Raw genomic sequence first — 26,477 nt, 5'->3', positions numbered from 1 at the left:
ATATATAGTGCTTTTCTCAAAAATGGTGCAAGAAATATAAATATCATAGGAATATTTTGCAAAAGCAACGTTCTTACGTATATATTTTCACAGAAAAAAGTAGAAACAATTGAAAAAATTAGCTTTGCCGCCTTTTTATTTTTTTAATAAAAAAATAGAAGTGTATTTTTCTGCCGAAAATACGTCAACCTATTTGAGACAGCTAAATAGTCGCGGTACTAATCATCTGTTTGGCTGTTTAATGGGCCTGTGCCTTCATTTGATATGGCCATTTCAACTTTTAAAAAGTTTGGAACTCGACAAATAATGGAATTTGTATGCAACATTGCAGTCCCAAAATCGAGACTGCAATGTTTTTAACTTTTTAATTTTTGACTGACCATAAACTACGCGCTTCGCGACCTATTTTTTAAACGGCAAAGTCGACTTTGCCGTCCATTTTTGAGAAAAGCATCTTCCTGCCGCGTTCGCCAGGTCTAGACGCACTTTAAATAAATAAATATTATAGGACAATTTTACACAAATCGATCTAGACCAGCGGTCGGCAACCTTTTTTTGTGTAGTTTTAGTAGCGTAGTTAACGATGAGTAAGTTGACGCGGGCCGCACTTTGTTAATATTTATGGCTTTATCAGACATTGTCGTTTCTCAATATTGCATAGCCAGAGAGGCTCGCAGGCCGCAAGTGACAGTTTCACGAGCCGCATGCGGCCCGCGGGCCGCAGGTTGCCGACCGCCGATCTAGACCCACAGTAAGCTCAATAAGGCTTGTGTTGTGAGTACTAGACGACGCACATACGGGTATTTCATCGATCTACGCGGCCAAAACTCAATTTTATAAAGTGTACGCCAGGTAGAAAAGCGACTACCTGGGTCAAAGGTGATTAGTTCGGGAACAATTTTCATCCCCTTCTACTTTTGTTTAGAGTACGCCGTCAACATATGGGCCGTCGGAAATCGATCGTCCCATCAGGTGTATGCAGTGGCGTAGCTAGGGGGGGGCGGCGGGGGCGGCCCGCCCCGGGTGTCACCCATGTGGGGGGTGACACCCGACCGTGAACATCAGTAGTGCCATCTATAAAAATTCGTAAAACTGTGGCAGATTGCATAACCGCCATTAAGGAAATAATATACAACCATGAGGAACCCGAGAGATTTTGACAGAATATTCCTGATCATATTTAAAGACTAAAATGTCCTATAAACTGTTTTGGAATTCGCCTAGTTTCATAGTCCAGTACCACCAGCATAGCAATGTACAAATTGCAGAACATTCCCAAAAAGCGGAAACGTTCTTGAGAATGTTCTCAGAACATTCCTGCAACATGGAAATTATTGTTCCGCCATCTTGGATATTTTCCAAAAAAATTTTTTTGTCATAGGAATCTAGAGGTCTCTATCTCCCGCCATGCTAAATCTCAGCGCGCTCGGACCAACTTGAAAAAATAACTGCCAGGGTCCCTCTATGACATTTGGTCAAGCACCTCCCACCTAGGTCTGACCGTTAGGCCGGGCCGTCATACATTTTTCTGACCGGAAGCGGTAGACCAAAAGTCGGAATTTTCTGGGGGTAAGGATACTACACCTAAACTATCGTGAATATTCATGGTATAAACTATGATAAATAAATAAATTCTCGTTCTCGAGAACATTCTCAGAAGTTACCAAGAAATTCTCATGTGGAAAGTTTCGCAACTTTGGAAAGTTTTTTTTTTAATTATGTGATTATTTCTGTAATTGACAAAAAAAAGTTAAAATTATTTTTGGGTGACAGTTTTACAAATTAAGCATTTACATTTTATGTACAAAAAATCGAAAAACGAGAAATTCTCATGTGGAAAGTTTCGCAACTTTGAAAAGTTTTTTTTTAATTATGTGATTATTTCTGTAATTGACAAAAAAAAAGTTAAAATAATTTTTGGGTGACAATTTTACAAATTTACATACATTTACATTTTATGTACAAAAAATCGAAAAACTAATTTATTTTGGCGAAATTGACGTAAACTCTTTTAGTATATTTTCCTTATTTTGGCCTCAGAAATGCATGGTTAAAATCTCTCTGGGTTCCTGGTATGTAACAATAATATGTTGGCGCCTCGTAGGTTTTTTTATTCAGAATGGTTTTTTTTTATTATGTGATTATTTCTGTAATTGAGAAGCTATGTCACTGTTTCTAATTGGGTGACTCTGGACTATTTGAAATTCATTGTGGAATGGGATTTTACAGAATCTCTTTCAAATCGCGCACTTGGCAAAAAAAGTTTTTTTTAACCTAAATTATTTGTATATCTTTCACGGGACAATGATGACTCGGACCTTTGGGAGGCGTACGCGGAGCCCAAGCCAACATGTAGATGCCCTTATGACACTTATGAAATGTAGGTTGCACCGAGCGGATGCTGTCCTTGCCCGTGTCATAGAACGCGCGCAGAGGCAACACCCGCCAGGGTGTGGACTATTGAGAGTTCATGGAATCTAAAATGAAAGCGATGGAGTAAATTGTGAGCTATGGAATATTAAACGTAATTTTATAATTGTAAAATATTTAACATATTTTACAATTTTGATTGAATTTTTGGGTGACACCCACAATTTCCGCCCCGGGTGCCACCCATGCTAGCTACGCCACTGGGTGTATGTGTCTGTTCTCGGCGTTCTTGCGCAAACGTTAACTTTATTAGCGACTACTTGTGAATTTAAGTAAAGCAGCGGAAAAAAAGTGATGGATCCTGATACTACAGTTAATTAACTATTATTTTAAAATATTTTTTTATCATATATAAAATCTATTCATTATGTTTATGGGTTTTGAAACTTTGTCGTTTTGCATGGTATTTTTACGCATTAGGTCTTATGCTAAGGGTTTAGTTCTACTATTTGGTGAAATACGGTTTCGAATCCTGTTGTATTTTGAACTTGAAGTCTTTGAGAAGAGAATGCTTTGAAATTTAGCCGCGGAAAGTCGCGATAAGCGTTATTTTTGGACCTTGAAGTTATGACGAGAAAATGTACTGAGACCTCGTGCATGGATCTGGTACTATAAAAAAATTCATTGTTTTCTATAGGGTAGCTGTCCGAAGAGGCTGCCGAGGCCTGGAATAAACACTTCAAGACATCGTTGAGTATACGCCAGAAAATTTACCAGGGAATCTTGCAACAGGATATTCTAAACAGATTACTTTTCAGCTCTTGAGTGTAATGAGAAGCGTAAAAAAAGAATCAAATTTTAATTTATATATATAAATTAAATAAGTATTTTATTCTTTCTTCTATAGATATTCTTATTTCTATAGATTATATATTTATTCCTATGTTATTATATGTGTATTTATTTATTATATATGAATATAATATTTTTATACTCATTATACTTTGTTTTAATTATTTAAACCATTTACAAGTGGTTTCTGCACGAAAATAGTTTTGGCCGCATAGATCGCACAAATACCCCTATGTGCGACGATATACAGGGTGTCCCATAAGTGACACGTCACAGTGACACTGGAGGTAGACCAGGCCAAGAGGACCCAAACCAACTTAACATGACCCCAGTAAAAGTGGCACGGTTTTCGAGTTATTGCCAAATTAAGGTTTTTCATGAATTTTGACCGTTTTAGACATTGTTAGTGCTAGTGTGCACTCGGAAAGGTCTCAAAGTTAATTTTTTTTATGTGTACGGTATCATGAATAGTTATTTAAGATAACAGAATAGGTATTTTATCGATAAACAATGTAAAATGCAAAAAAGTACGGGTTTAATCTTGAATTAAATTCACGGCGAAACATTTATTTCGAATTTGACCACCTGTCGTGAAAAAAAATTACTAGAAAAGTAATGAGCAAATAACGTCAAGCTATTGAGCATGTTATGCAGATTCAAAAATGGTATGACACATGTACCTTCCTGTAATAAAATAGGAATTATTATCATCTTTCGAAAGCCTCATAAAAAATAAGTTAAAACTAGGAAATCAGCAATCCGTTGCTACTTAGTTAAAAATAACGATTTATGTTAAGATATCTAATTCTGGCGGCTTAGCACGGTCGCGTTTTTATCCCTTGTCACCATGCCTGTCACTTTCTAACAAGTATGTAAGTGCGAAAGGGACGCGCATAGTGATAGTCGATAAAAATGGAACCGTGCTGAGACCGCAGGATACAGAAATAAAAAAACGCCTATTCAGTATTTGCCGAATGCCTAAAAGAAAGAGGTGGAAAATTGTTATCTCCCTTTTTAAGGATATCATTGAGTTGATAAAGGTTCAAAGAAAATAAAATACTGCAGGTTGTAGTTTAATCAATTTATTAATAGTACATTACTACAGAGGCCGGGACGAAAGGGGTTGCCGGCCGAAGACATATAGACGGCCGAGCGAAGCGAGGCCGGATAGGTCTGAGCGCGGGCAACCCCATTTCCCGCCGAGGTATGTATAGTGCTTTTCTCAAACATGCAATGAAATATAATAAATACAATAAAAAATCCACGAAACCCAAGTTTTATTTATAGAAAAAACTAAAAGTAAACTACACCCAAAATATAACCAACACGTACCTATATCATTATGACGCGTATGTTTTACACGAGTCGTGTATTTTTACTACCCGTATATTTTCATGTATCTTTGATTTTTTCGCCTTGTATCCGTCTGACTGTCGTTTTCGTCACGTAAGTTTACATAGTCTTTCATGTTGATATCATGTTTCACATACATCGTTGCTTTATGCATGGAGTAAATAAGTATAATTTCCACAGTGTTGACGAATTTGTAGTTACATTCATTTAAAATATGCCACAAAACTGTTTCTAATAAACTGTAAGCCATTTTTCTTAGTTTCTCAAAGAATAAAATTGCCATAAGCAACCATATACATACTTCGTCTTTGACTTGGCGGCAGAGGCAGCAAGTTATTAAAATCAATTCTGCTTACGCTGCCAATTCCAACACCTACGATTACAATTAATATTAATTTCATTATTTCGTCGGAACCCATATTAAAGTCAAAAAATTAACAACGCACCATAAATCCAATAAAACAGAATGAATATTTTTCAACTTTACCTCCATAACAATTTAAAAAATATAACTACGCGTGTTTGAGTAGACCTTTTTACCGCTAACGTTTAGATGAAATATTTTAAATGTTATGACCTCCTTAACACAGCTTGCGAAGAGAACCGAGGAACATGGAACATGGTCCTCGGCGACTTCAACGCCAAGATAGGCATCCGAGGCGAATTGGATAACGGCGAAATACTTGGACCACATGGCCTAGGCAGCCGAAATGAGCGTGGCAACCGCCTTATCCAATTTGCTTTTGGGCAAACATTAAGGATATGTAATACCTTCTTCGTGAAAAAACAAAGTCGTCGCTGGACTTGGGTCTCGCCCGCTAAAGACATCCGCAACGAAATAGACTTTATCCTTTCATCCGACAAATATATAGTCAAAAACGTTTCGGTAATAAACAACATACAATACAGCTCCGATCATAGGCCTTTAAGGGCAACACTCAGGCTTAACGTCAAAATTCACCGACAACAAATTTTCTTAAAACATATGAAACGCTTAGACCGGGAAACTCTTTTATCAAATCACGAACAATTTAATATAGAACTACACAATCAATTTAGCTTGCTCGATACAGATACGGATGTGCAGACCCAATACAATATGATAACAAATAGCATAAGAACCGCGAGCAAGAAAATCAAACAGACCAAGAAAAAAGATAACAAATTAACAAAAACCACAATAAACCTCATAGCATGTAGACAGCAAAATCAACACAGCCAACACCAATACGCTATTTTAGATAAACAGGTTAAAAGAAGTATTAGACGTGATATCAGAAATTACAACACAAAACTGGTTGAAATAGCACTGAAAAGACATTCTTCTCTCAGAGTAGCCAAACACGGAAGTTCTAATGGAAAAACTTGGATTACAAACCTACGGGACGAGGACGGGAAAAAATATAATAGTAGAGATAAAATTACAGAAATCTGCACAAAATTCTATAAGTCACTATATTCAGACCCTTCTTCTCAGCTATCCACCAACAATAGTTACACTTGTCCCGATCCTGAAATCATCCCTCCCATAACAGGATATGAAGTAAATGCAGCCCTCAAAACCTTAAAGTACCAAAAAAGCCCAGGCGACGATGGTATAACAGCAGAAGCACTCAAAATAGGCAAAACAATATTACTCCCTCATATAACCAATTTGTACAATTCGATTCTCTATTCTGGAAATTTACCTCAAGACTTCTGTCATTCCAATATAATTCTACTCCATAAAAAAGGCGACAAATCAGAAATAGGTAACTATAGACCGATTAGTTTAATTTCTCACTTATACAAATTATTTATAAAAGTAATAGAGAATCGAATTGCCCCACTGCTGGATAAAGAACAACCCCCTGAACAAGCAGGGTTCCGACCTGGCTTCTCTACTACCGACCACCTTCACACCATCAACCAAATCATAGAAAAGGCCAACGAGTTCAAAAAACCAATCTACCTAGCATTCGTGGATTACAGCAAAGCGTTTGACAGTGTCAGGCACTCTGCTGTAATTTCCGCAATGCAGAATCAAAATATTAATAATGCCTACATCGAACTCGTTGGCACCATATACCATCAGAGTACCGCATGCATCAAACTTCACGCTCCCGGCCCCAAATTTCCAATTGAAAAAGGTGTGAAACAGGGAGATCCGCTTTCTCCAAAGCTTTTCACTTGTGCTCTAGAGGAAATATTCCGAAAGCTGGCGGCCTCCTGGAAAACAATGGGAATCGACGTCGGCGGCAAAAGGTTAACCAACCTACGCTTTGCCGACGACATTGTCCTGTTCTCCCACACCGCATCCCAACTCGAACAAATGCTCCAAGAACTTTGCATGGCAAGCCTTCAAGTCGGACTTTCCATGAATAGATCCAAGACACAGTTGATGACCAACCGCGCGAAACGTAGTGTAATGGTAGATGGGCGGGATATGCAGTATGTCGACGAGTATATCTACTTGGGCCAGTTAGTGTCCTTCGACAACAGGCAGTTCAAAGAAATTGATCGCCGTATCGCAAACGCCTGGAAGAGCTTCTGGTCCATGAAGACGCTAATGAAGGGCAACCTTCCACTCTCTTTAAAGCGCAAACTCCTCGACATGTGTATCCTGCCTATCCTTACCTACGGCGCCCAAACATGGTCTCAAACTGAAACTGAAAAGTCCAGACTCAAGGTTTGCCAGAGAGCAATGGAACGCAGCATACTGGGTGTTCGTAGAACCGACCGTATTAGAAACACCGAACTGCGTTCCAAAACTGGCATTGTGGATGTGGGCATGAAGGCCGCAAAGCTGAAATGGGACTGGGCAGGGCACATCTGCCGAATGCACCCAGAACGCTGGGCTAAAGTATCCACGGACTGGATCCCACAGGATGGATCTCGGGGCAGAGGAAGACCCAAACGGAGATGGCGGGACAACCTAGATACATTCTGTGTGGAGTGGCGGGAGTGTGCATTAGACAGAGACAAGTGGCGGGAAAGAGGGGAGGCCTTTGCCCAGCAGTGGGACACACTAATAGGCTAAAAAAAAAAAAAAAAAAAAAAAAAAAAAAAAAAAAAAAAAAAAAAAAATTATTTGTGTAGTTAAATGTATAATTTAAAATTATAAAATAGAATGTATTATTTATTAAGTTCATGTTGATTTTATACAAATAAAACTGCAAATTATAGCAAACATTGTTTTTTTTTATAGGCGTAGTGGCAGAGTGTCATTACGAACCATAAAGCAAATATGTACTGCCTCTAGTTTTTTTTTTAATGGATGAATGCCACGATGCTGTGTCACAAATATCTGTGAAATGAGAATTAAAAAAGAGGACTTTGCCGGCCTAGGCCTGCAAGATGTGTATGAAATTCCATTAACGACCTTTTGTCCTAGCCGCACCTGAAACCTCATACTTCGCAGCCTATTATAAGGAACATAACATCAATATTTCATTGCATGTTTGAGAAATAGTACATTACTACAGAGGCTGGGAAGTAAGGGGTTGCCGGCCGAATGCATATAGACGGCCGAACGTAGTGAGGCCGGATAGTTATGAGGCCGACAACCCCTTTTCACGCCGAGGTATGTATAGTGCTTTTCTTAAACATGCAATGAAATAATAATAAAAATTGATGATGATGATGATTGTTTCATGTCCTAATGCGATAGGTTATGCAGTGCGTGGGGTTCATAAGGGGAACGAAAATTTTATTAATTTTGCGCTACGACGCACGGTTTAAGAGCATTATAAAGTATTTTTATTTTTTTTATCTTTTTTTTTAGTTTTTTTTTAAATATTAATTAGGGGTTTCTTACAGAGGAACGAACATTTTATTATTTTTGCGCTACGACGCATGGTTTAGGAGATACAGTCCTATAATTTTTTTTTTCTTTTTTTTCTTTTCTTGTGTTTTTTTAAATGTTATTAAGGGGTTTCCTAAAGGGGAACGAAAATTTGATTATATTTGCGCTACGACGTACGGTTTAGGAGATACAGCATTATAAAGTTTTTTTTTGTTATTTTTTTTCTTTTTTCTGGTTTTTCTTAATATTAAGGGTTTCTTACAGAGGAACGAACATTTTATTATTTTTGCGCTACGACGCATGGTTTAGGAGATACAGCCCTATAAATATTTTTTTCCTTTTTTTTTCTTTTTTTTCGTTTCTTGTTTTTTTTTAATGTTATTAAGGGGTTCTTAAAGGGGAACGAAAATTTGATTATTTTTGCGCTACGACGTACGGTTTAGGAGATACAGCATTATAAAGGTTTTTTTTCTTTTTTTTTTTCTTTTTGTGTTTTTTTTTAAATATTAATTAAGGGTTTCTTACAGAGGAATGAACATTTTATTATTTTTACGCTACGACGCATGGTTTAGGAGATACAGTCCTATAAAAAAATTTTTTTCTTTTTTTTTTTCTTTTTTTGTGTTTTTTTAAATGTTATTAAGGGGTTTCCTAAAGGGGAACGAAAATTTGATTATTTTTGCGCTACGACGTACGGTTTACGAGATACAGCATTATAAAGTTTTTTTTGTTATTATTTTTTTTCTTTTTTGTGGTTTTTTTTTATATTAATTAAGGGTTTCTTACAGAGGAACGAACATTTTATTATTTTTGCCCTGCGACGCACGGTTTAGGAGATACAGCACTATAAAGATAAAAAAAAGAAATCGTACCATAAACCATAAAGCATAAACTGCCTATAGTTTTTTTTTTAAGCGGTGCGATAGTGTGTTATCACTTTAATGGCTGAATGCCACGATGGTGTGTCACACATATCTGTGAAATGGAAATTAAAAAAAAAATTACTTCCCGGCCTAGGCCTTAAATTTTGTATGAAATTCCTTTACAGTTCTCTGGAGTTGCTCCGCCCTAAACGTGATACTTCGAAGCCTGATATAACGCCCGGAGTGACGACATTTCATTGCATGTTTGAGAAAAGTAATTTTATTTTACAATAGGTGCTCGAATTGTTTTTCCCCGGCTCGTATGCACGCTTGGCATCGTCTTCTAAAACTTCAAGTTAATTTTCTTAAATAAAATTTGGATATGTTTCGTGCTGCCTCGAACATACGCCGCCGTAGCTCCTCTTGTTGCCGCGGCATGTTCGAAGCAGCACGAAACATATCCGAAATTTATTTAAGAAAATTAACTTATAGTTTTAGAAGACGGTGCCAAGTGTGCATACGAGCCGGGGAAAACCAATTCGAGCACCTATTGTAAAATAAAATATTGTATTAATTGTATATTGTATATTGTATTAATTGTAAAATAAAATTACTTTAATAAATTGATTAAACTTCAACCTGCAGTATTTTATTTTCTTTGAACCTTTATGAACTCAATGATATCCTTAAAAAGGGAGATAACAATTTTCCATCTCTTTCTTTTAGGCATTCGGCAAATACTCAATAGGCGTTTTTTTATTTCTGTATCCAGAATTAGATATCTTAACATAAATCGTTATTTTTAATTAAGTAGGAACGGATTACTGATTTCCTAGTTTTAACTTATTTTTTATGAGGCTTTCGAAAGATGATAATAATTCCTATTTTATTACAGGAAGGTACATGTGTCATACCATTTTTGAATCTGCATAACATGCTCAATAGCTTGACGTTATTTGCTCATTACTTTTCTAGTAATTTTTTTTCACGACAGGTGGTCAAAGTCGAAATTAATGTTTCGCCGTGAATTTAATTCAAGATTAAACCCGTACTTTTTTTGCATTTTACATTGTTTATCGATAAAATACCTATTCTGTTATATCAAATAACTATTCATGATGCCGTACACATAAAAAAAATAACTTCGAGACCTTTCCGAGTGCACACTGGCACTAACAATGTTAAAAACGGTCAAAATTCATGAAAAACCTTAATTTAGCAATAACTCGAAAACCGTGCCACTTTTACTGGGGTCATGTTAAGTTGCTTTGGGTCCTCTTGGCCTGGTCTACCTCCAGTGTCACTGTGACGTGTCACTTATGGGACACCCGGTATGTAATACACAAATACATATAGAAATACTTACATAGAATACATCCATAACTCTTGAACAAATATTTGTGATGAACACACAAATAAATGCCCTTACCAGGATTCAAACCTGGGACCTCGTGCTTCGTAGGCAGTCTTTAAGATTATCTTGATAGTAACAAAGTAATAGGTACCTTTCTGAACAGTCGCTGACTGCCGCCGCCCGCGGACGTGGGGTAGTAGATGTAGATGTTGTGATCCTCGGCCGAAACTGGCTTCTCTACGAAAGGCTTGTTGAACACCACGCCGTTCACCTCTACGTGGTCTTCGGATTCCACTAACTCATGATCTGTGACGTAAATATATAAAAATAAGTTTTATGACAAATTATGTCAAAGAGAGAGAGAAACGGATGATGAATTATTGTATGAAATCACACACACAGTTAAAATGGTATGGAGATAAAGATTTATAAATTTAAATAGCTTGACAGTTTCGTGTTAGTTTAATACGTTCTTATGTGTTAACTGTTCGGCCTTTTCTATGGTTCAAAAGGTATACACAAAGAAATATAAATATGGATAATACAGTTGGACCTTACGTTTTGTAAAGTAGGTATTAGGAAAATACCTATTACTATGGCCTTGATTGTACTCGTGGCTAGACATCCTAAAACCAGACTAAGACCAGGTTATTTAAGGTAATTTAGCGTCTCAAAAGTCTCAATCAAGTATAGGTATGCGACGGTGTCTGCCGGTATTTACCGGTACGAGGAATAGTAGTTGACTCTTAAAATTAAGGGTTCCTGTCAGAAGTTACCTAACGTTAAATCATTTAGCACAGTGCTACAGAGTGGAAATTAACATAGGTACTTTAAGAAACAATTACTGCCCTCCTAAGCCGAAAAGCGCTATCTCAAAAACAAATGATTTTGTAAATGGAATTCTCAGTTATAGAAACTAAAGTATAAATTAGCAATGCATTTTCTTTTGAGATAGCGCCACTCGGCTTAGCAGGGCAGAATACTGAGAAATTAAAAATAGCCATCGGTCTAATTTAAGGAGTATCATGAAATATAACGACACAGAATGCCTAAAATCATGCAACTGCCGCTTATCTCAGGAGGCTGGTAAAAAAGTTGCAAAGCGATTTTCTAGTAGATAGTAGCTGAGTTTTGGGACCAAAACTAGATTAAATGATGATGATTCTTCCGGCTGATTTCGACCATGGCGACCACTTCAACTCCTAGTTAGCTCGGCGCTCGTGCGCCCGAATATGATACTAGATTAAATATTCAATTTTTAATTAATACCTAACATAATGAAAATCAGTTTGATGCAGCGAACCCTCTACAAGTCCTAGACCTATAGTACTTACGTACTTAAATCGCTACTTACGCTTAGGATCCGGCGAGTCTCTATCCAAAACTGCATATCTGGGTATCTCGATACCTTCTCCTTCTAAGATAGCGTACACTTTTCTGCGATCCTGTAAGGGTCACGGAAAAAACACAGTAATATAATAAACAATCACCGGCCGTAAAGTCTTCAATCTGTATAACCCGATTACTACACAGCATTTAAGCCTAAGGCCATGTGTTTCCACCATGGATTTCAACTTTATTTTAAAGTGATAGGGTTTAATTTTGTGTATTTCTGACATTGTTAAGCCCGTAAAAAAATATGTTAGAAATTATGTGTTATAAGGGAGCTTATGCGCTACAAATCCAAAGAGAAAAGCAAAAGAGAACAAGAGGAAAAAAGGGCTAATTATCCATCAAAAAGACAAAGTAGATTTTTTCTCTCCTTTCCAATAGAAAATAATTCTAGTTAAGGGTTGTGCACAAATCACGCGAGGTGTTTTCGGTTACTTTTTGTTTTCACTGTAGAAAACGTGAGGTCTCCTTATACCCTCCTCCCCCAACGTGATCTGTCGTGAATAGAACCTCGCGTGATTTGTGCACAAGCCCTTACGGCAGTAACAGTAAAAGTAGGAACATGTTAAAATTCTACACTAAAGAGCAATGAAAACGGGATACAAACAGTCTTATTTATAGATGTTTAGAAACATACCTGAATATCGTACTGCATATGCAGATTGTTGATAACATACGGCTTCCTCAGTTTTTCATACTGTATGGCCTTGTCCAGCGGGAAGCCTTTCGAGTGGAAAGATATGAGACAGTCGCAGATGGGCCACTCCTCTACGGGACTCTGTGAAATAGGTATAGAATAAGTGGATTTCTGGTAGACGAGTGGAATGGCCGAGAATGCAACATGCAATGAGACAACCGCTGCTATAATTACGGTGTTGTGTGCACGGCAGAGAAGAAGCCAAGTTCTTTTAGTTTATTAATAACCAGCATTAACAGCAATAAGTGCTAACTATAGCCTAACAAGGCCGCTTCTTAATCTTAATCCATTAAATGTTAAAATTCTATACGTCCAGAAATAAAAATTACAATTTGATCCTTGCATAAATTGTACCTAGATCGGAAAGTTTGTTATATACGGGACGATATGCGTCACGACTATCACGGGGCAGCGAAGCGCTACAACGTAGCGCACGTAGAATTACTGAACTTTCAATGTTAGTAAATTACGTTAGTGATAAACTATTTTATTACTAAGCAGATACGTCAGGAAACGATATTCCACGTTTTTTCATTAAAGGAAAAATTACTTAAATTATTAATATTCTCTGCTTCTCCTTACTTTTTATATTTTATTTAATCTTTCTTTAGGTTTAGTATTCTACATAAAAAATAAGAATTATTTAAAAACGTTCATAACGTATCGTTTGCTCTGTTGCAAACGGGAATTGAGCTCATGAACAAATAGTTTTATCGCTAAGTAAGTATGATTACACTAAAGTAGAGTCAATCTGTTTGTTCAAGCCTACACAAATTGTCTTGTTACGCAGCCTGTAATTTAGTTGGTACACGGAACTAAACAATTGACGTCCTACATTAACATGAACTTGGCCCATTTCTAGAGACCCTTTTCAAGATGACACTGTAAGAAGCCAAATGTTTTGATTATCAAATTTCAACTTTTGGCATCCAGAGCCGCATAATGTACGGAGCCGTAGAGCACTATCTACATGAGCTGTCAAATTCGAAGCTTTTTTAAATGCTTTACACATCTACTTATTACAATGCCTGAATCTTTGGAGAAAACAAACATGGGTGCTCAAAATACGTGCTGTGAGTATCGTGCAGTACCTAATCCCTAATAACAACTGGACATTGTTCAAATAAAATGAATTAACAATTAAATTATGAAGAACTTGGCCTACTTCGCTCGTACACTTAAATCATGCAGTGCACAATATACGTGTAGTTAGGAACATGTCATAATCAGTTATGGTAACCGGACACCTCGGACAAAGGGTGTGTGGGTAAACAAGCGAAGTCCACGGAAATATAACGTGTTTCGTTACATGTAGGTACCCAGGTAGTATAGTCAGCAGAAATAGTTGCTAAGCGGGCGAGGTGTTCAAAATGATCTTGACGCGACTTTATTGTTAATAGAATAAGAGCGCGTCAAGGTAATTTTGAATACCTCGCGCGTTTAGCAACTTCTGCTGCTGACTGTACAGTCAGTCACAATTTTAGGTTTATGTCAAGATGCAAACAATAAGGAATTACCCTAACTCATTGACGTATATCTAAGGACGGGCATTACGGTCACTAAGAATAGGCCCAGTACAGCGGTGTCACGCACACGAATTCGAGCCAATCGTGCAGTCTAACGCCACAACGCGATTGGTCGATGAGTTCGCATCACGCGCGCGATTGGTCGCAACTAGTTGCGTTAGACTGCACGATTAGCTCGAATTCGTGAGTGACACCGCTGAACTAGCACCATTCTTAGTGCCCGTAAGCCCGCCCTTATACTCTGTATCTTTAGGTACTTAAATAAAAGTAAACAAATAATTTGTACATTTTCGGGTAGTTATAACATTTATTGATTAACCAATCAAATACAAAACCACCTGGATCTGTCACTGAACGACCTGATACTTTTACCTACATTATTTGATCATGTAATGTTTTCATCTACCCTCAACTGGCTTAAGAAGCCATTTGAGGGTAGATTTTGTTTACTCTTTTTTAAATACCCAAAGATACAGACTAAGTATAGATATTTGTCAGTGTCCCAACTGATGAAGAGCAGCGAACTTTGACTGGACGCTTGCATCTGTACACGTGTTTACTTACGTGAATTAATATGATTTCACTTTACTATCTTCTCAGAAGGACAAAAGCATGTTACCGACGGTATACCACGTCCAATGCTTAAAGTAAGGACCTTAAGCACGAAGAATTACGTACATTGACTCGCCATTTCCTATCTAGACCACACACGCATTATTAGATTGTTGTCCCGCTCGCACAGTGGACATTGGCCATTGGGGAGACACTCCTGACTTCGGGCAAACTCGGCTCCGTTCGGCTCAGCATTGCTCCGAGCAATTATTAGGGTTGTCACCACTTGACGTCCTTATGCGTGCACGACCACAGATAAGATAATGACTTGAATTTTGACAACCCTACATAGCCGGAAGGGATAGTGCCATACATTAGAAGGGGATAGCATGATTCGTCCCTGAATCGCTGTCAAACTTCGGTTTTGTAGGAAGTGCCCTTTCTGTATGGTGGTACTATTATTTATTCTGTGCAGTGGCATTAACCGCCGCGCTGGCATCATTAGTGGGACAGTAATACGTATAATTATGTGCGTGCAATAGAGATAGGAAATGGCGAGTCAATGTACAAAATTCTTCGTGCTTAACGTCCTTACTTTAGTAACTACATTATTTTAATATGAACTTGTGTGTGTGTGTTTACATGCTGGAATAAATGGCATAACAGTAAATGTAAGTAAATGGCATGCATGTACCGTGTTATGTACCATCTACTACACTACACAGAAATAAACAGGAGAGATTGTTATCAAGATAACTAACGATACTTCCAAATATATCTAGTGAAACAAAATAAACGTTCAATTACAATAATTACTATTGAATTACACTCGCGAGCCATATGTTTTGGTGGCTTTGTGTGGAGATTCTATACAAAGTGACCAGTTCTATTTGCTCTAGAGTACAGCTTGATGATCTACAAACTACAGGAAGAAATAATAGGATATGTTTCCGTCCTTTTAATATTAGACCAAATTTTAAGGACAGATACTTTTATATGGGATCTAAAACGACACAAAACGAAACTTAATTTCTTAAATTCGTCGGTTTTTGAAAATTAATCAGAACAAATTATTACCTTAAGGAAAAGGAAGGCATAAAGCATCATTTAAACTGAAGCTTTTCCATGCTTCATATTAGGAACCGACCAAAACATATGGGAACAAATTTATTAGCAGGCGTGGCTCACTCCGCATTTTAGCCTACCTACTAATTTACTTACTAGGTAGGGTATAAATAGGTCTAAGATGAATAAACCTTCTGTACTTCAGTAATTATACACGGACGACAGATGTAAGTTTAAAGGTCGTTAAATTATTTTGTATGAGGATATTGAAGGTAGATACAACATCATCAGCCATAAACATCAGACTAACATCAAATGGACAGAGGTACCACTATCGCTGACTATTTTGTTCCACTAAAATGTTAGAGTATGAAGAGAACCTTTAAGATAACCTCCTCAGGGAAGACGAGCATCTTGATGTACTCGAATTCGTCGAGCCGCGTGAGTATCTCCTTCATGGGCTTCGACTGCGACTTCTTGGCCATGGCGCACACCCCCACCACGACCTTCTTGCCGCCGCCATCGTAGTGTGGGTCCAGGGAGTCGCAGAGATCCAACTCGCCCTGTGGAAAAGTTTTTGTTAAACATCTAAATCATCAATACATATAATGGGACTATGCCCTTAGATACCGGGATTCGAACCTATGTCCTCCAGCTTCGCAGGAATTTAATTTATGGCTGACTTTTCTTAAGACATATCTACTTCTCATCAAGACGATTGTAAAGAGTAAAAACTCAATTAAGCCGCGTTATTTATTAGAGAGTGATCAGACGATTGATAACCATTTCATTGTCATCACAGTTACATAGCTAGGAATGCTAAATCAGAAAACTAGAACTGGTTCACATAATCCTTGCAAATTTTAACAAAAACTGGCATACCTAAGTACCTACATACTTACAAACATTGCAAATGAAACCCTATCCAACGGAAGGTATAAAACGAATGGACCCAAATTCCAAGGAAGGCTCAAATAACCCTCCTTAAATTATGAGGTGACATAATCACTGATCTATTAGAGGATACAGAGGAAATTATTTTAAATTGTGCTTTCATCAATTACTACCCTAAAAAAGTTCGGATTACAGGTAGAAAGTGTAAGTTGTATTTTTAATTTCTTATATTCAGTCTTTGTGAGTAATAAAGAACATTGGAATTTACTATAAGTAATACAGAATGATAACTCTGCCAATATTTAGCAAAAAACATTGTGCTGTTTGTGTCCCGCTAACACTACTTAAATAGAAAAGAAAACTGTGTCCGGAGACATGTTATCAATTTCAATCTGATTAATATTTAAAAGAAACTGAAAACCATAAAAATGAAACACTTCAACTCGTACAATTCTTAAATGACAAACAGCTGTGTGGCCATGAACATTAAATAGTTAAATACCTCTTCGATTGTATAACACATTCTCACAAACCAAATGGAGCACTATTGAACAGATTTTAAAACTCAATATTATTGTTTCGAGATCTACAAACACAGCAACAACATGGTAAATTGATTTCAAAGTCGGGAGTAATGTATAATCTGATAATTTAGAGTAAATCATGTGACCACATATTTTATATTACAATGTGAAACACATTAATGCTAAAACAGATCACAAATAATACCTATTTGCTTATCTTCCATAAACAATCACAATTATAACAACAAATGTAATCATATCTATAACCAAAACATAAATTTTGCCAATTAAAGCTCACATCAGGCAAACAGTCATCACAGTAACAAAAATCATCATCATTTTGCTCTTTCTTCTTCCTGCTCCTCCATCTTTTTAACCTCCACCAATCTTTAAGCCATTGCCATTCCATCACTGTGACACTTCACATGCAACCCACTGAATACTTCAAGTAAAACTAAAGATAGCACAAAGCAGCTTGTCAACGCTGGTTATCACCACACACACTAGATAAGTATGATAAACTTGACACAAATTAACATACTGTACTGTATTACCTCATATGACATTGTTGCTAGAATAGACCGGTTATAAAATATGCATTGTATATCAGTGATAATGTGCTTGTATATAAAGTAGTGTTAGTGTGGACATGTGCCTTGTTCGATATGCACATACATTTTGTGGAGGATTACAGTAGTTTATGACTAAACCAAAGCTATTTGCAATTCTTATCTATGTTAATCTTTAAATCTTATAGCAATGTTTACATTTTGTTACAGATAAGGTTTATTTATATGCATAAATATTAGTGGTTAGCCTTGTAGCTGTGTAATAATGTGGATTAAAGCTGTGTAATAATGTGGATTAAAACTAGTCAATTTAATAGTATGGTAATCTATGCTTTGATTCATAATCTTAATGATAGTATAATTTTGTTTATGTTTTGGTCAATAATTTGAATGTGTTATCTACTAGTAATTACTGACATAAATTATGTGCCTCTACTCTATTTCTGTTAATTTTAGGCACATTATTTTACTTATGTGAAACAAAGAGAGATCTATTTGTTTACAATGTTGTATGTTATATAAAAAAGTTATATTTACTTTCAGCACTATTATACAGATTTACAGGTAAATTATACTTCACTCTCTAACTAAATGTTTAACTATTATAAGACTTCATAAGTGAATGTTTTTAACCAATATTGTGATTTTTGTAATTTGACTCACCCTTAAAATTGATAAAAACATGGTGGACACACAGTCTACAATGTATCATGGACTCTTGCCAAACTTATAGAAACAAAGAACCTCACATAAAGAGACTTCTTACCTTTAATTATAAACACAAGAACTCCCTTTATTTACTGAGAGAACGTATAAAGTCATAAAAATGCATTTTAATTTATTTCATACTACTTATATGCGTATCAGCTCTGTGACCTGCTTCCAGTGTATTTATAGACTAATATACTAAACAAAATATAAGCGTAAAGCATGCCTTCATAATCTTACTTACTGGAGATCTTATTGGGACGAGATTACCATCATCACCGACATAGAACTGAGGTTGCTGTGTGGCTTGCCGCAACCCTTGATACCCATGTTCGAGCTCAGTGTATGACATTACCTATTTACATAAACTAGCATAGAAAATAGACTAGTGAATAAATATTACAAATAGACATACAAATACATTTATATCAAGAGGTAAAATTGATTTTGTAAAAGTAAAAATATTTTTGTAATCAGCAGCTGGCTAACGCAGCTGACGTCAATGACGTCATTCGTCAATCGCCGTCGCCGATGACGTTTCGTTAACATGAATAAAATTATGGCTCCTCTTCACGTTGGGCCAACGCCAACGCCAACGAGGGACGCATTTATGCGTTAGAGGGAGCAAGTGATATTGCTATCTCATTCTACCGCATGGTTGCGTCCCTCGTTGGCGTTGACGTTGGCCCAACGTGAAGAGGAGTCATTACATGATTTTCATTACAATGCAAACAATAATCAAAATTTATATGAAACAAATTTGCATTAATATGGATATTAAACAGAAATATAATTTTTATTTTATTATCTAATGTACCTAGTCCATGAAAGCAACGTTTTTAAAATTAGCTTAAACAGTAAATGTAAGTAGTGGCTACAAGCGTCATCACAATTGTCAAGACTGTCATTGTCATGTTACGTCTAAACAAAATACACGTGAAGCAGATTTTCTGATTTTACTGTTTATCATAGAGTAACTTATATATTGTTTATTATATCCTAAAAGAAAAGGAATATGTTAAAAAAAATTCCAACAACTATCACTACAAGTGCATTTTGGCAGTCTGTCAATATCCTGATTACAAAATCTCATGTAGTAAATAAAAGAGTATGGGGCAATATGGTGAAACACAAATGCATTTGCAAACCAATAACTTCAGACATTTTAAATTGGTGTTTACCTGATCAGTGTGGAAAAGTAGACAAAATAGATAATGAAGATTTATATTTAGACTATTTACTTACGAATTTACAACTTCAGCGGTGTGATATATCAGATTCTGATGATGCTATTGAGATCATACTCTCAGAGTTGCTCCCTAAAAATTATAGTGATAGCCACGCAGTCCAACTAACTTGCCTACAAAAAGACAGAAACCTAGTTACATTTTATGATGTTACACCAGAAAATGAAAACCAGAATATATGCCCAAATTATTCTTATTCTTTGCAATTGAATAGCAACATGATTCACCTGAAGGCTAATTGTGGTGAGTAACGATAAATTTATTACTTCTCTATTATGAACAAAATAGTACAGGTTAGCAATAATTATTTTTGTAGTATTGTAATTCTATTATGTTAATAAACAATTTTCCTTACACTTATCATTTCAGATTCGGGCTCCAAGTCATTTCAGTGGCTTTTAAATACAGTGCTGCCGCAATTTGTCAAATGGGGACAAGAGTGTGTGAATACAAAACCTAAATCACAATTTTGTAGCGACTCTCTGGCCTTAGTTTCTATTGATAAATACTACAGAAGGTATAACGAGCTAAAGATGAAGTATGGGAAAGAAATGGTTAAGGTAATATTATATTTTGATATGTGAAATAATTTACATTTTCTTTGTACTAAAGTTAAATTAAGTTTTTGTTTTTAAGATATGGCCTGAATGTACAGATCCGAGTAAATTTGTTTATGAAGATGTGGCAATAGCCACTTACTTGCTTTTACTCTGGGAAGAGGAAAGAGCACAGCAAGGCTCTAACATTCTTCAAAGCTTTGTGGACTTGGGCTGTGGAAATGGCTTACTAGTGTATATCTTGTCAAAGGAAGGACATCCTGGAGTTGGTATTGATGTTAGAAAGAGACAAATTTGGGACATGTTTGGAGCTGATGTAAAATTAGAAGTAAGTGGTTCATTACTACAAAGATTGTTTTCATTTGGCTGTTTTAACATCTTTCAAGACATTTGTCCAAACATTTATTTATATTGCTATTCAAAAACCATATTTTGAATTTTCAGGAAAAGACCATTACACCATCTGATACACATCTATTTCCTGACACTGATTGGATAATAGGCAATCATTCAGATGAGCTGACCCCATGGATCCCAGTGATTTCAGCAAGAAGCTCCTACAAATGCAATTTTTTCTTACTCCCATGTTGTGCATTTAACTTTGATGGTACTAAATACCAAAGGAAAAATTCATCTATAAGTCAATACACGGAGTATTTGGAACACATAAAGCAATTGTGCAAAGACATTGGCTATAAAACAGATGTTGACAGGTTGAAAATACCCAGCACTAAAAGAATCTGTCTCCTAGGCAGAGGTCGGACATATGAAGAGAAAGCTTTTGAAGATCAATGTAACCAGATACAAAATCTTATTGATAAGGAACAAGTGAACAGAAATGAAAATGTATGGATAAATGATTTTAAGCCTAGAGATCCAGTGGAAAAGGTCAAAAATTGCACTCAAGTAGACAAAAACTTGGTACAATCAATTGTGACTCATATAACCAACTATTTACTTAAAGGTTGTAATGTATCAAATATCTGGAACCCTGGCAAAGTTGCTGACATTAATGAGCTAGTACAACTGTTACCACATGATCAACTGAAAGCTTTGAAATCAGAGTGTGGTGGTTTACAAACACTGTTGAAGAACAATCACCATATATTCAGGGTCCAAAGTGGCAAAGTTCAGTTGAGGTATCCTAAAACAGTTGAAGATGTAAAAAAGGATAGTCAGTACAAGAAGAATAAAGCTAAGTCTGGAAATATCAGGATACAGTTTCGGCCATGTTGGTTTTACAACCATCACCCACAGGGATGCCCACTGTCAGATGACAAGTGCAGTTTCTTACATGCTAAGAGCAGACAATTTTTTATATGATATTGATATGTATAGTGTTGCCCAGCTGTGCAAAACAAACCACTAAACAGTAAAAAAAAAAATTTAATTTGACCAATCACAATTATATACAACAAAAATAAACATGAAAACAATATTTATTTAAACAATAAGTTTCTTCCTTTAATATAAAAAACCTTTGCCCCTTAAACACCCAAATTATAATATATAATTTTATAATGCCCCCAAATATGAATTAAGCATCTTACATCTTGTCTTATCATTTTCTTATCAGTAATTCAATAGTGTAAACGATATCAGTATCAGTAAACAGTAACCCAGTTTCTGATAGTGTTGTGATTTAAGCTGCAGACTTTAAAGTTATTATGCAATAATATTATTCAATTTCAAAGAATTTATTCAGTTCACTTAAATTTCTTTCATCTACAAATTTGGCCACTTCATGTTCGCCCATAAATGAGCACACCATTCTCAGTGTTGTCCAAATTGTTGATGAACTGACATCTCCAGATGTGGATTCAGGGAACATATTCTTAGCTTTATATTGCTGGTTCAATGCTACTAGGAAATGCTCTGCTGCCTGCTTATGAGCACCTAAATTCATGCAAGTAATGCCAACATTGTATCTTGCCCTGATAAACCCTGGCTCCAAGTTCAAGGCTTCATGATAAGCATCAACTGCTTCCTCAGATCTTTCACTATTTGCTAATGTTGCCCCAAGTCTATTCCACAGCTTTGAGTCTGTATTAGCAACCATTAGAGCTGCCTTAAAGCAGTCTACAGCCTTGTCATATTCCTGACTAATATTGAATACTACTCCCAGAGCATTTTGAACATCAGGATCAATTTGAGAGGGATTCATTTGGGCAGCTCTGAGATACAATGACTTTACATAAGCTTCTAGCCCTTTCAAATCTAAGCTCTTAGGATCAATATCCTGAGGTAACAAATCACTGTATTTGGGACTAGCTTTTAGCCAGTCAATTAGTGACATGAATGCATATTTAGGCATGTTTTCATTAGTGTAAGCAGCTGCAAGTGTGATGTATGCTTCCAATTGTCTAGGATCAATCTGTAGGGATTTCTTCAGTGCTGTAATGGCTAAGGGATCCTGTTCATTTTCAGCCTGTGTTGTTCCCAACATAAACCATGCTTCTGCTGAGTCAGGCTGTTGCTGGCAAGCTGCTTCAAAGCATAATACGGCCCCGGGAACATCACCCATTTTCAATTTTTCTTTGCCTAATTCAAGAGCATTCTTATTTTCCAGCATAACATTTCCTTCAGTAAATGCATAGTCCTCTGCTATACCATTTGCAGCTTCTGAACTCCAGTAGTCTGAGTTAAGTCCATCACTCAGCTTGGCCCATTCATCTTTGTACTTTTCTGCCATTTCATCAATTATTTCATCTCTGCTCTTGTGACTACTCTCTGTTGATGCTCCCAAGTTAAGCTCTCCTGAACTTATCCTCTTCATAAATGACATAAATTGATTATAAGCCAATTCATCATCATTCTTTACAGTATCCACATACTCCTGAGCTTTTGCTTTAACATCAGTGTCCTCAGGTTTCTGAAGTTCAGATTCTTTCACATATTCGATTTGAACATTTGATTTCTGTTGTTGATGCATCATAGGTTGTTGAGGCATATAAAATGGTCTTAGCATGTGTTGTGGGGGGATGAAAGAGGATGAAGGCCCTGCCATCCATGGAGCCATTTGTGGCCTATTCCCAACAACTCCTGGACTTATTGTGGGCTTGGATTGTTGGGCTCCAATTTTTTCCACCTCAGGAATATTATTAAGTAAAGCATTCATATTAAAAGTTTGTGGTATTAGGGAGTTTTGGGTCATGAATTCGTTGACAAACCTGTCTGATTGAGACAGCGGTTGAGAGATAGCCGCATCCCGACTGACGATGTTAGACAACTGAACAAGTGAGTTATTGCCTCCGCAGTCGCCTCCAACGAGCTTATTCAAAGACATCTTCAAAAACAACTTTACAAAAGTATGAATCACAGGTTACGACCTAAAATGTATAGTTTTAAACACAAAAAGTATCACTTTTGTTCTGAGGATGTAGACAATGGATCATTAACTTGACACCATTTACAATTATTTAAATAAATTATCGTTTTCGCTTTATCAAAGGAACAAAGTACGTACGTGTACCGTTTGTTATTTACGAGTTTTACGACTGTTTTTTTGACGTCTCACCGCACTGTCAAAACAATATGAAGGTCACTTAAAATTATCTATGTTTTTACAAGCTTTTTTCTACATAACTTAAATAGCTTTTGCGTTTCGTTATACGTTTAATACTCACAACTATACACGTTCTACGATTTCATCGCAGTGTCAATGTTGGTTAAACTGATTTTTGGTACTAAATTATCCTAAAATAAATTATTCGTTTGACATTGCGCCGGCCCGCTAGTGCTAGTTGTCAAATTTTAAACAAAGATTGAAATTGCTGTAATTCATGAAAGAAACTGAATAAGGTAAATAAATGATTCGATACAACATGTAATTCTTACGTCGGTCGTATAAACAAATCGTATCAATATCTTAAAATAAATAGAAATATTATGTAATAAAATATTTACAGGTTATGTTTCCTCGGTCTCCATAAAACATCGTGAACTTTATAATATTGTAATTATTTTAATTGGTCCTGAGTATGTCGCCAACAAGTAGTGAAACAGCTAACGAAGAAACCACCAAGAGCCAAGTAGACCTTGATACAGATAAGTGGTTTGTATGTATTTATTCTTGTATCATAGGTAATAAACTTTCTTTACACTATGTAAATATAATATTTTATTAACCAAGAAGAATTGCTTAAATACAGTATGCAAATTATCGACGACTTCCACACTAGGCTATGCCTGTGACGTGAAAGTCAGCTACATGCGGAAATTAACCAAGTAACAGCGGCTTGAAAATCATATAAGTACATAGTGCATGCAAACTTACAGTAGTTACACTTACATGCAGGTGTTTAAGAAGCACATTTTTTTCGACATACATCTTTAGATATATTTGTTTATTATATTATTTGTTCATAGATAAGAGACTGTGAGATCTACAAGGATGAATACAAAGAGTGCACGAGCTTCCGTGGCCGTTTCCACCAGTACTTCATTTTCGGTGAGACCCTCAACTGCAACCAGTGGAAGAAGGACTATGATAACTGCTGCAAGTGGGAATCTGACAGGGATGAGAAGGCAGCTGTGAGTTACTATTTCTTATCTTGTTTAGCTTAATCTGTAGTAGGGAATGCAAATCGGTTATTTTCGGTTATTTTTTGTATGGAAATTATCGGTTATTAACCGAAATCGCGGATATTTCCATACAAAAAATAACCGATTTGCATTCCCTAATCTGTAGTAGTAGTAAGACTTTTGAAATTCAAATATTCTAAAGGAAATAAAAAAATTGACAACTATGCATAATCCAGTAATTTTATAACGTTGCATCAAATCCAGTAGTTCTGATTGTTTGCAGACTTGTTTATGATGAATAATCCAAGTTTATAACCTCTAACACCAAACACAACTTGGTAAAAAAAAACGGAAAAATCGGGTTTTTTTAGATTTGGGTGATTATAACCCTAAAGGACTATAGTTTTTGATAGTACCTTCTCAAGACATTTTTAAAGAAGACTAAAAGGTACCTTTATCCTCTAATTGCATTTGTCTTGGCAACTTTTGATTTGTGGGCAACCATGAGGTTGTAGCTTATCTGGATTTTTTTTAATTTTATTTATTTATATATCCAAGATCTCTTAAATAATAATATGACATTGAAAACAGTGAGCATATAACAAAATCACTGGTAGTTCTAGTTACAGATCTTATAGCAAATTCCCTTCAGGTTGCCATTGCCATCTTTTACAACCAGTTTCTTTTCTGATTGCCTTCCAGTATTCATTCTGAACTTCATTTTGAGTATGATAGTATTATTTTTTATTATTTTGAGTATTGAATTTACAATTAAATTGTATCATACATATATTTTTCAGACAGCACTTATAGAGAGTGAAAAGGAGCGTCGCTTGGAAAGACTAAAAGCCCATTACAGAAATGATATCTGGAAGAAGCGAGAGGGCCCACCTGCCGACTGGGATAAACCACTACCTGAGTGGATGCAGAAGAGACAGGAGAACACATACCTGGATCATAAGGCTAAGGAATACAGAGAAGGAACGCTAGGAGAGACGCCTGGGGAATGGGGGTGTTCGATCATGTGATATATATACAAATTAGTATTAATATTTATTAAATATATGTAGGCGTTTGAGTGTTATGATATGACTGGTTTTATTCCCTCTCATGTCTGAATAGTTTTCAATTGTTCCTGATCAGTAGTCATGCTATCAATTGTATGAATGACTATGCACGTCTAATGTCATCCTTATGTGATTAGGTATAAAGTTCAATTTCATGCAGACATTGAATTCATACATATGTTAGAGATTCATGACAATCGTGACTAATTTTACTTGCCTCATGTCAGAATAGTTTTTAAACTAGGTATTGCTGATGAGATGAGATCATGACAATGATGTGATTAAATTTGTAAGATCATACATGACTAATGTCAGCCTTATTTGGTTAGGCATAAAGTTCATTTTCATACAAGATAAACTTCATTGTTCCATAATACGTATAACACATTATCAAAACAACTTTTCTGTTCTCGAAAGATATGAATCCCTACGTGAGCTCAATCTAATATCTTAGTTGTTGATATCAAAATATGACGGCATACGACAGACGCTAATTTTCATTTGGTAAAATTAAGAGGAATTACAATGAGTGACATTGTATAGAAATTTTCATATACTTAACTTTTAATTGGCAAAAAA

The 26,477-nt window shown here is 36.1% G+C and overlaps 4 protein-coding genes across 4 annotated transcripts in view; 2 read left to right on the top strand and 2 right to left on the bottom strand.

The window, feature by feature from the left end:
• LOC134792951 (inositol hexakisphosphate and diphosphoinositol-pentakisphosphate kinase 2) overlaps positions 1 to 17,747 on the bottom strand; it is a 55,278-nt gene extending 37,531 nt beyond the window's left edge. Inside the window, exons 1-5 of the mRNA XM_063764429.1 lie at positions 17,525 to 17,747; positions 16,189 to 16,371; positions 12,606 to 12,746; positions 11,931 to 12,021; positions 10,728 to 10,882 (exon numbers count right to left, since the gene is read on the bottom strand). Coding sequence (XP_063620499.1) covers positions 10,728 to 10,882; positions 11,931 to 12,021; positions 12,606 to 12,746; positions 16,189 to 16,371; positions 17,525 to 17,635 — 681 coding nt within the window. The 5' untranslated portion in view covers positions 17,636 to 17,747. The remainder of the gene's footprint in view (positions 1 to 10,727; positions 10,883 to 11,930; positions 12,022 to 12,605; positions 12,747 to 16,188; positions 16,372 to 17,524) is intronic.
• A 1,735-nt stretch (positions 17,748 to 19,482) lies between these two features.
• LOC134792934 (probable tRNA (uracil-O(2)-)-methyltransferase) lies at positions 19,483 to 21,717 on the top strand. The gene is made up of 4 exons (XM_063764401.1): positions 19,483 to 19,993; positions 20,120 to 20,310; positions 20,387 to 20,635; positions 20,752 to 21,717. Exons 1-4 carry the CDS (start codon positions 19,519 to 19,521, stop codon positions 21,628 to 21,630), a joined length of 1,794 nt encoding a protein of 597 aa, XP_063620471.1. The 5' UTR covers positions 19,483 to 19,518; the 3' UTR covers positions 21,631 to 21,717.
• On the bottom strand, positions 21,678 to 23,790 carry LOC134792935 (peroxisomal targeting signal 1 receptor). Its single transcript, XM_063764402.1, has one exon. It carries the CDS (start codon positions 23,591 to 23,593, stop codon positions 21,986 to 21,988), a length of 1,608 nt encoding a protein of 535 aa, XP_063620472.1. The 5' UTR covers positions 23,594 to 23,790; the 3' UTR covers positions 21,678 to 21,985.
• A 247-nt stretch (positions 23,791 to 24,037) lies between these two features.
• Positions 24,038 to 25,915, top strand: LOC134793265 (synaptic plasticity regulator PANTS). Its single transcript, XM_063764830.1, has 4 exons — positions 24,038 to 24,108; positions 24,216 to 24,365; positions 24,676 to 24,840; positions 25,632 to 25,915. Exons 2-4 carry the CDS (start codon positions 24,288 to 24,290, stop codon positions 25,857 to 25,859), a joined length of 471 nt encoding a protein of 156 aa, XP_063620900.1. The 5' UTR covers positions 24,038 to 24,108; positions 24,216 to 24,287; the 3' UTR covers positions 25,860 to 25,915.
• Positions 25,916 to 26,477: the final 562 nt, after the last annotated feature.

The sequence above is a fragment of the Cydia splendana genome, chromosome 8 (assembly GCF_910591565.1).
Source record: "Cydia splendana chromosome 8, ilCydSple1.2, whole genome shotgun sequence".
NCBI classification, from domain to species: Eukaryota; Metazoa; Arthropoda; class Insecta; order Lepidoptera; family Tortricidae; genus Cydia; species Cydia splendana.
The sequence above is the reverse complement of the archived record's forward strand: the minus strand, read 5'-3'. Positions and strand labels throughout refer to the sequence as shown.